The 11,668-nt window shown below is 40.7% G+C and overlaps 1 protein-coding gene across 5 annotated transcripts in view; it reads right to left on the minus strand.

The window, feature by feature from the left end:
• rtel1 (regulator of telomere elongation helicase 1) overlaps window positions 1-9,536 on the minus strand; it is a 160,229-nt gene extending 150,693 nt beyond the window's left edge. For 3 of the 5 annotated variants that reach the window (XM_043710325.1, XM_043710323.1, XM_043710326.1), the window contains exons 1-3: window positions 9,088-9,536; window positions 4,617-4,726; window positions 3,137-3,332 (exon numbers count right to left, since the gene is read on the minus strand). In XM_043710325.1, the coding sequence (XP_043566260.1) occupies window positions 3,137-3,332; window positions 4,617-4,718 (298 nt within the window). In that variant the 5' untranslated portion in view covers window positions 4,719-4,726; window positions 9,088-9,536. Of the gene's footprint in view, window positions 1-3,136; window positions 3,333-4,616; window positions 4,727-9,087 lie in introns of those variants that run through there. The other 2 variants (XM_043710324.1, XM_043710327.1) reach the window with 2 other exon arrangements.
• Window positions 9,537-11,668: the final 2,132 nt, after the last annotated feature.

Genomic DNA, 11,668 nt, shown 5'->3' on the forward strand with positions numbered 1-11,668 from the left:
GCAGAGGGATTTTGGTGTCCATGTACACAGATCTTTGAAAGTTGCCACCCAGGTAAATAGTGCGGTGAAGAAGGCATATGGCGTACTGGCTTTTATTGGTAGAGGACTTGAGTTCCGGAGTCCTGAGGTCATGTTGCAGTTGTATAAGACTCTGGTGCGGTCGCATCTGGAGTATTGTGTGCAGTTTTGGTTGCCATACTATAGGAAGGATGTGGAGGCACTGGAACGGGTGCAGAGGAGGTTTACCAGGATGTTGCCTGGTATGGTAGGAAGATCGTATGAGGAAAGGCTGAGGCACTTGGGGTTGTTTTCATTGGAGAAAAGAAGGTTTAGGGGTGACTTGATAGAGGTGTACAAGATGATTAGGGGTTTAGATAGGGTTGACCATGAGAACCTTTTTCCACGTATGGAGTCAGCTATTACGAGGGGGCATAGCTTTAAATTAAGGGGTGGTAGGTATAGGAAGACGTTAGGGGTAGGTTCTTTACTCAGCGAGTCGTGAGTTCATGGAATGCTCTGCCAGTAGCAGTGGTGGACTCTCCCTCTTTATGGGCATTTAAGCGGGCATTGAATAGGCATATGGAGGACAGTGGTCTAGTGTAGGTTAGGTGGGCTTGGATCGGCGCAACATCGAGGGCCAAAGGGCCTGTACTGCGCTGTATTCTTCTATGTTCTATATATACTGGATGAGGGGTTGGGAAGTATCAAAATGGAACATAGAGTCCAACGACTGTAAAGTGCCCAAATAGAAAATGAAGTGCTGACTGTGTATCTGTGTCTGGAGCTGCTAAGTTTATGCAGCACTTTTGTTTTCATTCCAGATCATAAGTTATATCTCTTTATTTGAAGTCATCCTGTAAATGTGTCAATATAGCTCTCTTTAAGGGTCCTATTTAACAAAACCTTGTGCCTTAGTCAAAGGTTTAGTAAAACCTTTGGTTCGTTACTTTGTTAATTTATCATAAAAATGAACATTTCAACATAATCACAATTGTTTATTAAATTATTCACTCTCTTCTCATCACATTTTCATGTTATAACTTAAACAAAAGCAAAGCTGAACACAAGTATTTCACTTTTGGAATGCACGAAAACCCAAGTATCATTTAAAGTTCTACTGTATGGGTAGTTCTCCTATAATACCATTCCAATGAAACCTCACTTAATAGAGAACTCTTAATAGAAATAATGGGGCCGAGGGGAAAAGTGGAGTTAGGGGCAGGCCAACAAAATATAAAGAAAAATTACTCACGATCGCAACAAAAATCACCCAAAAGTTTAACACAAGCACAGCACAGCCTGAATGAATGCTGAAATCATATTTCTTAATTAAACAAAGTGAATTTTACAGAGTACATTTACAAAATGTAAGAAAGCTGCTCTCTGTACAGTACCTCTCACAGAAAGTGGCTCTGTCAGCAGCTGACATTGGCACATGGGCAGAACGGCGCAGAGACTTCAGCACGGGCACCAGCATGTGTGCATAACAGCACAGAGACTTTGGCACACATCGGCGCATGCGCACAACGAAGCACACAAACCAATTCCCGCTGGAATCGCGCTATTCAAAGTCTCCAAAAGACCCTTCCCTAATTCTTCAGCGACATTACAGCCAAATCACACTACTGAAATGTGTGCTTATCTCAGAACTACCTGTACATAACAGTGACACAGTACTTTTCATGTCATAGTACTGAACAGTACGATGCAGATACCTTCAGTCTGCTGACCAAATAATCGTAATTGCTTGTGTTTGGAGTTATCCCTTGCCTAAACTGTGAGAATGTTCCAGATCAATGTGAATAAAGCTATTTAAGGCCAATTGAGGCCTGAAAGTAACTCAAATTTAGGATATCTGAACATATACTGCAGGGATTTCACATGCTTGAAAAAAGTAAATGAAAGGCTTTTAAATCCAATTTTATTTTACATTGGATTTTGTTTCCTTACATAATATTCAGGCACAGTTAAATTTCTGAGTTAATTTATGGTAAAAAGTGATTTATTTTATTATAAAAACACATTTGCATCCTCACCTTTTGTCTCTAAGCAAGTTAACACACATTAAAGAGTTCGAGAAGCAGCAGTGAGTCTCTGATATCTCAGCACAATAAAGTTTCTTTTGTGTTTACACAGCACTTAATCATTAAAGAGCAAAGCCTATCTGGCAATAACATATCCATTCGTCTAGTAGTCATAGAAGAAAGGAATCCTGGTTAACTTTTACTTTAAACTCAGGAATAGGGTATTGACAACACATTATTAAATCATAGTATCCCTATAGCATGGAAAGAAGCCATTTAGACCATCGAGTCTGCCCCAACACTCTGCAGACCATCCAACTCTACCTCTGTATCTTGACATTTATCCATCCAACCTGCACATCCCTCAACACTACAGAGAAATTTAGTACAGCCAATCCACCTAACCTGCACATCTTTGAACTGTGGGAGGAAGCTGGAGCACCCAATGGAAAGCCACACAAACACGGGGAGGATATGCAAACTCCACACTGACAGGCACCCAAGATTGGAATCAAACTCAAATCCCTGGTGTTGAGGCAGTAGTGCTAACGACTGAGCCCCCATGCCGCTCATTAATGCTCTTGATTCATACACAAAACATATCTAATTTTAATACATCCTTTGGTGAAGTTTTAAAAACTCCTTAAATTAAGATATTGCATCAGGAGTGTAATTGGTTAGCAATACAGACATTTTCCAACTAGATAATACAGTGTTGGGTGTGTATTCAATTAGCTCATCAAGGTAGGTTGTAAAAATATTTTGATGAATTTTCCAGATTTGTTCTCAAACTCGAACAGATGCATTGGTGGCAGCATTGCAACATGTAGCAATGCACCAGGTCTAGGAAGAGCAACAAAGCATTCAGGGTTCTAATTTGCAGCCATGTTTCATAAATCTCATTGGAATCGACATTTCCGCTCATCAGGTTTGTCAAAAGTGAATCATTTGTGTTGCATCCCATTTTATGATGGCCAAAGCAATCACTGATATTTTGTTAGAAGATAGAGGGGGATCAGGGCCTTCAGAACAGGACTCTATATGAATCACTGGTGACAGGAAAACAGACAATTGATGGAACAAGGGAAAAAAATGACAAAAGTTGAGTTTACCTGAATCAGCATCTACAGATGCACTGCCCCATGAAGACAGAGATCGACCATCAAAAAGTTCTTGCCCATTTAACTGACGGGATATTTTACTTGCTGAAATACTGTCTCTTACATGTTCCCTCCAGGCCAAAGCAGCACACAAAAGACAAAGCGTTTTTCCTGTACCAGTAGGGCTTTCTAGAATCCCATTTACTTTCTGCAATACAAGAAGAGAATGATTCATAAAAGCATTCCTTTCAGAGAACACTAATTCACTGTCAAAAGTATCTCAAGCTAGTCTTCCTTGAGTACTTGCAGAAAGGAGAGAGGAAAGATTTGGAAAACAAAAACAAATTGGTGGATTGATAAAGCTTCAAACACTAGTCAGTTTCTAAATATCACATGGGGAAAATTTCTGCTCTTGGCCATTTAAAGCTAAACCTCAACACATATGAAGAACACAACTTATTTAGCAAAAAGTTCCATAACTCATAACTAGCCAAAAATTATTTTATAATATACAGACAATAATATCAACTGGTACAGTGCCAAGTAGAAATCACCAACTTGTCACAAGGGTAACTACTACAACACTGTTTTAGCCGCATGCACTAAATTTAGTAGATAACACCTTACACACAAGGTTGTTTAAGAAATGCCTACCATAATTCATTGCCAAAGACTGCTGTCTCTGTCCTGAGTTTTGACCACTGAAGCTAGTAATACTCCCAGGGATTAAAGAGTGAATAGAACAGCGGTGCTCCGCCACCTATTAGCTGTTGGTCAAGAAGACGATGGCCACGTTATACTCATTAAGGGTAGTTTGGTTTTGTGACCTTTCACCCACTAGGAATTGGATTTTATAAACAAAAACAATGTTTCAGCCAACAGCACAGCACAGGATCAAGCTAATAATAATTCATACACTGTTTAGGATACAATTCGAGTTTCTCATTGTGGCTTATTTGACTGCATTATGAAGCCATACAACTCACCATGATTCTAGACTGATTCTCAAGTCCCAGTAATAAGAGAGTGGGGCAGTATAATTGTCATCAGTGCAATTGAGTTCAGATGATGAGAGAGAATGGGTGCAAGAGTGCGAAAGAGACCAAAAACAAGAATAGAAGCATCTATATCAGTGGAGGAGTGGTAACTTCAACCCTACTGCGGGTAAGTTACATTGCTACTGCACAATAATACGGAAAAACTAAGCATAATCTTAGTGAAAAAGGATTAGAAATATCCAGCTTTCAATTTCACAAAAGTATTAAAATTATTTTCTTGCAGTAACACAAAGTAATACAGCAGTTTGCTCCGACTATAGATTGTAACAACACTGCAGTGTTAGAAATGCTTCCTTTCATGTTTAGAGAGCTGCAGCAGATTCCTCGTTCTATTGAATGAATTATTAGTTTGGTTTGCTGCAACATTAATTAAATCTTTTCGATGTCAGGTGTAAAATAGTGATAATAAAGCTACATTACTATGGTCATATTACCTTTTGCAAACATTCTATCACCTTAGACATATAATCTTCTTGGCATTTATAAGGAATGTAAGGAAAATCTATCGTAATCCCATCAAGCTGTATTTTGGGCATCTTGGTATCTAAAGACAACAAAATAAAAACCAGAAGTAATTAAAATTAAGACGAGAATACATGACTTGAGTGTGATAATATTTATAAATTTTCCAAAGTTTACTAATAGAAAAGCAAAGAAAAACGCTAAAAATGCTGGAAATCAGGAACATAAACAGAAAGTACTGGCAATATTCAGCAAATCTGACAGCATCTGTGAAGAGGGAAGAGAATTATCATTTCAGGTCAATGACCTTTCATTAGAATACAGTTTGTTCAACTCTGCTTTTCTATCCATGAATGCTATCTGACCTGCTGTGTATTTCCAGCATTTCCTGTTTTTAATCCGCAACTTCTTGTTTGATCATTACATTCAAGATTTTTCTGCTTTGTAACCAAAATATCCAGTACCGTCCATTTGCCCTCCTGCCTCACGAATTAAAAGGAAAAAGCTTAAAAAGACTGAAGCCCAATTTTTTAAAAAATGAGCATGTGAGTAAAATGCAAAACTCAATGTTGCTCTTCCTCATTTCTACTGGATTCTAATACAACATGTCCACAGCATCTTCACTTACAACATTTATATATGATTAGATATCCCTTTCAATGAAAGCTTTTGAAGACAATCCAAAGCATGCAACAGTGAAAGATGTGTCAGTCACTAATTTCAAAATATACAACCATCTTGGGAAAACCATTAGCCAGAAACTGAATTGGAACAATCACATAAATACAGCAGCTACAAAAACCGGTCAGAAGCGAGGAACCCTTATGACTAACTTGCCTTCTGTCTTCCTAGCACCTGTCTGCTATTGACAAGGCACAAGTAAGTGTGATAGTATTACTCTCCACTTGACTGATTCAGTCTGGCTGCAACAACATACAAGACACTTTGCACCTTTCCGGATAAAGCACCCTGGCGGACTGGCACCCCATTCAACATTCACTCCCTCCACACTGACAGCAACCATCTAATAATTACATTGCAGCAACTCACTGAGGCTTCTTCAACAGCACATTCTAAACGCACAATCTTTACTACCTTTAAGATCAAGGACAGATGATGATTGGGAATATCATAACCTGCAATTCTCCTCCAAGCCACACAGCATTTTGACTAGGAAATATACCACCATTCATTCACTAACATTGGGTCAAATTCTGGAATTCCCTTCCGAACAGGCTTATCTATAATTAAAAGTCTTCAAAGGTTCAACAAAAGGTGGTGGCGTAGTGGTAATGTCATAAGACAAATAAGCTAGAACTCCAGGTTAATGCACTGAGGAAGCTTGAGTTCAAATCCCACCATGGGTTGTTTTTAATTATACATGGCCTATAGTCCACACAATGGTTATTGATCACTGTAAAGATCTATTTGGTTCATTAATGGCCTTTAGGTAAGAAAATCAGCCTATATGCGACTCCAGAGCATTGTGATTGACTGTTAACTGTCCTCTGGGCAGTTAATGTTGGCCTAGTCAACAAATAAAAAAAAAATGCAGTTCATTACTACCTTCTGAAGTAATAAGGTGAGCGGCACGGTGGCTAGCACTGCTGCCTCACAGCACCAGAGACCCAGGTTCAATGCCCGTCTCAGGCAATTGTCTGCGTGGAGTTTGCACATTCTCCCAGTGTCTGAGAGAGTTTCCTCCGGGTGCTCCGGTTTTCTCCCACAGTCCAAAAATGTGCAGGTAAGGTGAATTGGCCACGCTAAATTGCCCGTAGTAGGTGAAGGCGTAAATGTAGGGGAATGAGTCTGGGTGGGTTGCTCTTCGGAGGGTTGGTATGGACTTGTTGGGCCGAAGGACCTGTTTCCACACTGTAAGTAATCTAATCTAATCTAATGACTCAGCCAGCAATGCCATAGTGCAAGATTAAATTTAAAAATCACCAATGCACTTTATAACACACTGCACCTGAAACTGATATTTAAACTCATGGTGAAACTTACACTCATTGATCAATACATATGTTGGAGACTCCTATAGTTCCACACACTGCAAGATGAACCTTGTTAATAGCACCCTGGTCACTTGCTCACCATACAAATATGATGACAAGATTGCGCATATCAAAACTATTCTGCATAATAATGGCTACCCTGATCATTTGGTCTGTATTGTCCAAAGTCAGTAAAGGGCATAATTCCACTACTTTTAACCCTGAACTTTGTCCAGTCTACTTGAAATTACCCTGGAACAGGAAGGTGCCTCAAAATCTAAGCAAAAGGTGCAGCTAGCTATATCACTCTGCTTCTCTGCAGTAAACACTTGGTGGCATTCTCAATGAACAAGATTCTGCTGTCAGTCAAAAAATGTTTTGCTTACCACACAAATGAATACTGTGATCAGTGCCAATGTGATACCAGATAGATAGGCAGTATGTCCCATTGACTGGTGGACTATACCAAACAACACATCACTTTGGTTGCTTGTAATAGGGAGCATATGTGTGGTGCTGGAAAAGCACAGCCAGTTGTGCAGCATCCGAGGATCAGGAGAGTCAGCGTTTCAAGCATAAGCTCTGTGCTCGAAATGTCAACTCTCCTCCTCCTTGGATGCTACCTGACCAGCTGTACTTTTCCAGCACCACACATTGGCAGCATGCTGATCCTGCTTATCATTACTCATAAACCTCAGAACATAGCTGCCAACATTAGATGTAATCTTGCTGTTAGATAACATTGAGAGGCATAGAGATGTACAGCATGGAAACAGACCTTTCGATCCAACTCATCCATGCCAACCAGATATCCCAACACAATCTAGTCCCACCTGCAAGCATCTGGCCCATATCCCTCTAAACTCTTCCTATTCATATACTCATCCAAATGCCTTTTAAATGTTGCAATTGTACTAGCCTCCACATTCCTCTGGCAGCTCATTCCATACATGTACCACCCTCTGCGTGAAAAAGTTGCCCCTTAGGTCTCTTTTATATCTTTTCCCTCTCACCCTAAACCTATGCCCTCTAGTTCTGGACTCACCCCACCCCAGGGAAAAGACTTTGTCTATTTACCCTTTCCATGCCCCTCATGATTTTATAAGCCTCTATAAGGTCACCTCTCAGCCTCCGACACTCCAGGGAAAACAGCCCTAGCCTATTCAACCTCTCCTTATAACTCAAATCCTCCCAACCATGGCAAAACTCTTGTAAATCTTTTCTGAATCCTTCAAGTTTCACAACATCTTTCCGATAGGTGCAGACCAGAACTGCACAATTCCAACAGTGGCCTAACCAATGTCCTGTACAGCCGCAACATGACCTCCCAACTCTTGTACTCAATACTCTGACCAATAAAGGAAAGCATACCAAACGCCTTCTTCACTATCCTATCTACCTGTGACTCCATTTCCAAGATTATTATATAATTGTGACTGTGCTAACAGATGCACCAGAAAACAACTTAAGGTGATCTATTTGATTTGCAGCTTGGTTCATCTGAACATTCGAGAAGCTACATATTAACACACAAGATCCTGATCAGTGCAGGCAAAAGAAATTTGTCCATATAATCACACCTTTTTATGGAGGACGGGGTCATTGTTGTGGTATTCCCCCCAAGCAATGCCCTGATCCATTGAAGACTACCTGCCTGATCCGAGATTTTTCAGCTGACTAAAGTTGACAGTGCCTGCTGCATCTCCATGCCAACCACAGTTGAACCAATCAGCACCCTCTTCTGTTGCTGTATGAATTGATATTCTATTTCCAAGTTTGGTTTCTTGCCAGTCAGTCCTGATGAGTGCAAGACAAAAAGTTTTGACTTTGCTAAAAAGAGACAATGTATAAGCTCTACAAAATCTCTTCCATTGACTAGGTACACAGATGTTTGGGATTGTCAGTGCAAGATCCTGATATTTGACTGCTGGACAATAGTGATAACATAAAAAGTCTCGGGCTAGAAATTAAAAATCAAGCTTATCAAATAACATTAAATTGATAATGACTAAATTTATCTTAAAATCTCAAATTTTAAAATATTACTTTTTCAAGTCCTGGACATCATCATAATTTGGAGGCCACTACAAGCAGAGGAGAGGGCAAAACAGAAAGTGAGGACGGAATCAGAGCGTAAGTTAACAACATATGATGGTAACTCAGTGAAATTCCAGACAACTAACTTATAATGGTCACACACTAACTTCCCGCATGACAAGTTAACTGCAACATTTGTAAATTTCATGTGCTCATAACAGTGGACAATCAGATCACCAGGAATACCACCTGTGGGAATGTGCAATCCCAAAATCGGCATAAACATGGCAATGAATGACCAGAGGTCATTTTCAGATTAAGCCTGTCCTTCAGTTTCCAGTCTGTACATTGAAACGACATGAACCCTTTCAGCAACACACTAATCGTGAGGTTTCCCGAAGAAAAGCATTACCTCAGTTATGTAAACGCGGGAGAACAAAAATTGGACTGCATTGGATAATTGGTTCAAGTAGTCTTCATTTAAAATAATTCAAAGTTTGCATTAAAAAATATTAAACGAATCCACGATTTGCAACAGGCAATTTAAGTAACCCATAAAAGTGAACTTTGTGATCAGTTAATTTGAAATAAGCAAAGGTAGACTGGAAGCTCAGAGAGGAGTTGTTGCTGGATCTCGGTGATGAGGGATGATTTCCTTGTTGTTAGTTTGAAGCCAGCTTATTGCATTCACCCAGTTACAGGGACCTCCAGATGAGAGCAGCGCCTTGCTGCTGGAAAGACGAGTGACGGGCCCAGGCCAGAGAGCGAGCTGTAGGATCCCCGGTACCGCTTCCCTTGCTGCAGCCGCCTGCCTGAGATCAGCCCGGGTTCGGCTGCTCCTCCTCTAGCGCTCCTGCTCCTGCTCCTGCCCCTATTGCTGCTACTTCACATGTGCAGATCCAGTCACTGTGCTGGGCGCGGGGGAGGGACCAGGCTTCCTGGAACTTGTCCTTTCAGTTCGCTCAGTGTCAACCGAGTTTTCAAACTATCCTTCGGAAGTGGTTGAATGCTCATTAAAAATACCACCACGTCTGAATTATAATGAAATGCTAATAATATCAAAGTGCTGCTGTATTTTTATAAGGCGCCTGACGAAGCGGGCATTTACTTGCAGCAACAACCTTTATTTATATAGCGCCTTTAATGTTATAGTACTCCCGAGGTTTGTTACACTTGCTTTGTTCCTTCACAGTATGTGGCCAAGTCAGCATTTATTGCCTTTGCCTAATTGCAAACAGTCACACAACACCTGGTAAGGTCCTTCACCTGACGAAGGAGCAGTGATTAGAAAGCTTGTGATTTTAAATTAATCTGTTGGATAAAAAGTGGTGGCATGTGACTTCTGACTTTGTCCACCCCAATCTGGGGGCAGCACGGAGCCTCAAGTGGTTAGCACTGCGGCCTCACAGCACTAGGGTCACAGGTTTGATTCCAGCCTCAGGTGACTGGCTGTGTGGAGTTTGCACATTCTCCCCGTATCTGCGTGGGTTTGCTCTGGTTTCCTCCTACAGTCCAAAGATGTGCAGATGAGATGAATTGGCCATGCTAAAATTGCCCACAGGTGCATTAGTCAGAGGGAAATGGGTCTGAGTGGGTTACTTTTCAGAAGGGCCTGTTTCCACACTGTAGGGAATCTAATCTAATCCAATACTGGCATTTCACATCATGGCTTCTGTAATTAAGAGGGCAGTTAAAAGTCAACCACACTGTTATGGGTTTGTAAGTGAGAACACCACCAACAATTTTCCCTCCAAGCCATTCTCCATCCTGACTTTGAAATATATTGCCATTCCTTCATTGTCACTGGAACAAAATCTTGGAATTCCCTCTCTGCTTGCATTGTGGGTCAACAGATGGGCTGCATCGGTTTAAGAAAGCAGCTCACCACCACCTTCTCAAGGGCAACTAGGGATGGACAACAAATAGTGGCCAGCCAGCAACACATTTTAAAATGTATATGTAGGCCAAATCAGGTAAAAATGGAAAATTTTGTTCACTAAAGGTCATTGGTGAACTAGACGAGTTTTTACCGACAATCACCAGGAGTTACATGGCCACCAGCAGATTAGTGATTTATTCCAGATTATTTTACTCCACTCCAAATATAAAAGGAACAGAAATAATGTAAAATGCAGACATGAATGTTCTACAGTGATGGAGTAAAATCACTTTCCTTTAAATAAATTGTTGTATTGTACAAAAGGGCAGAAAATCAGAAAAGAAGCCTTGTACTGTTAAGAAATCAGCAGCTGAATGAAAATACATTTCAACCCTCTTTTGGCAGTTTGTTCATGAAAAAGTGATTGCTATTGACACAATGGGAAAGGCATCATTAAACTCTATGAAATATCTATGGATGGCAAATTATTTTCCAGTAAGTGATTGGGATGGCACCATCACATCTAAACTCAGGCAATGCCTAGGGGGGGATCATCTTGCAGCAAATGGTATACATCTGTGTCTTCTCCATTTCTTGCTCAGCCTCAGCCTAATTCTGAAGGCCTATTCCCCAAATGAAGCCAAGATACTTTGTATGCTTTGTGCTTACAAATCTGATCTTTATTTGTGTCTTCAGTGTCAGCTTCCCTCCTTCAATGCCATCTGCAAAATCATGAAGGGTATAGAGATGATAGAGATAAGCTTTTTCCCAGGGTGAGGGATTCAATAACGAGAGGTGACACATTCAAGGTGAGATGAGAAAAGTTTAAGCGGGATCCATGCGAAAAGTACACAGAAGGTGATAGGCATCTGGAATGCGTTACCAGCAGAGGTAGTAGTGGCAGGCATGGTAGATTTATTTAAGGTGCATCTGGACAGATGCATGAGTAAGTGGGATATGAATGTTAGGGAATTGGGCGATAGGTTTAGACAGTGGATTTGGATCGGCACAGGCTTGGAGGGCTGAAGGGCCTGTACCTGGGCTGTAAATTTTCTTTGTTCTTTTCTTTGTTCTAATTCATCTTTCACACCCATTGGCAGACGCATTTTCCCAT

Source organism: Chiloscyllium plagiosum, chromosome 20, assembly GCF_004010195.1.
Source record: "Chiloscyllium plagiosum isolate BGI_BamShark_2017 chromosome 20, ASM401019v2, whole genome shotgun sequence".
NCBI classification, from domain to species: Eukaryota; Metazoa; Chordata; class Chondrichthyes; order Orectolobiformes; family Hemiscylliidae; genus Chiloscyllium; species Chiloscyllium plagiosum.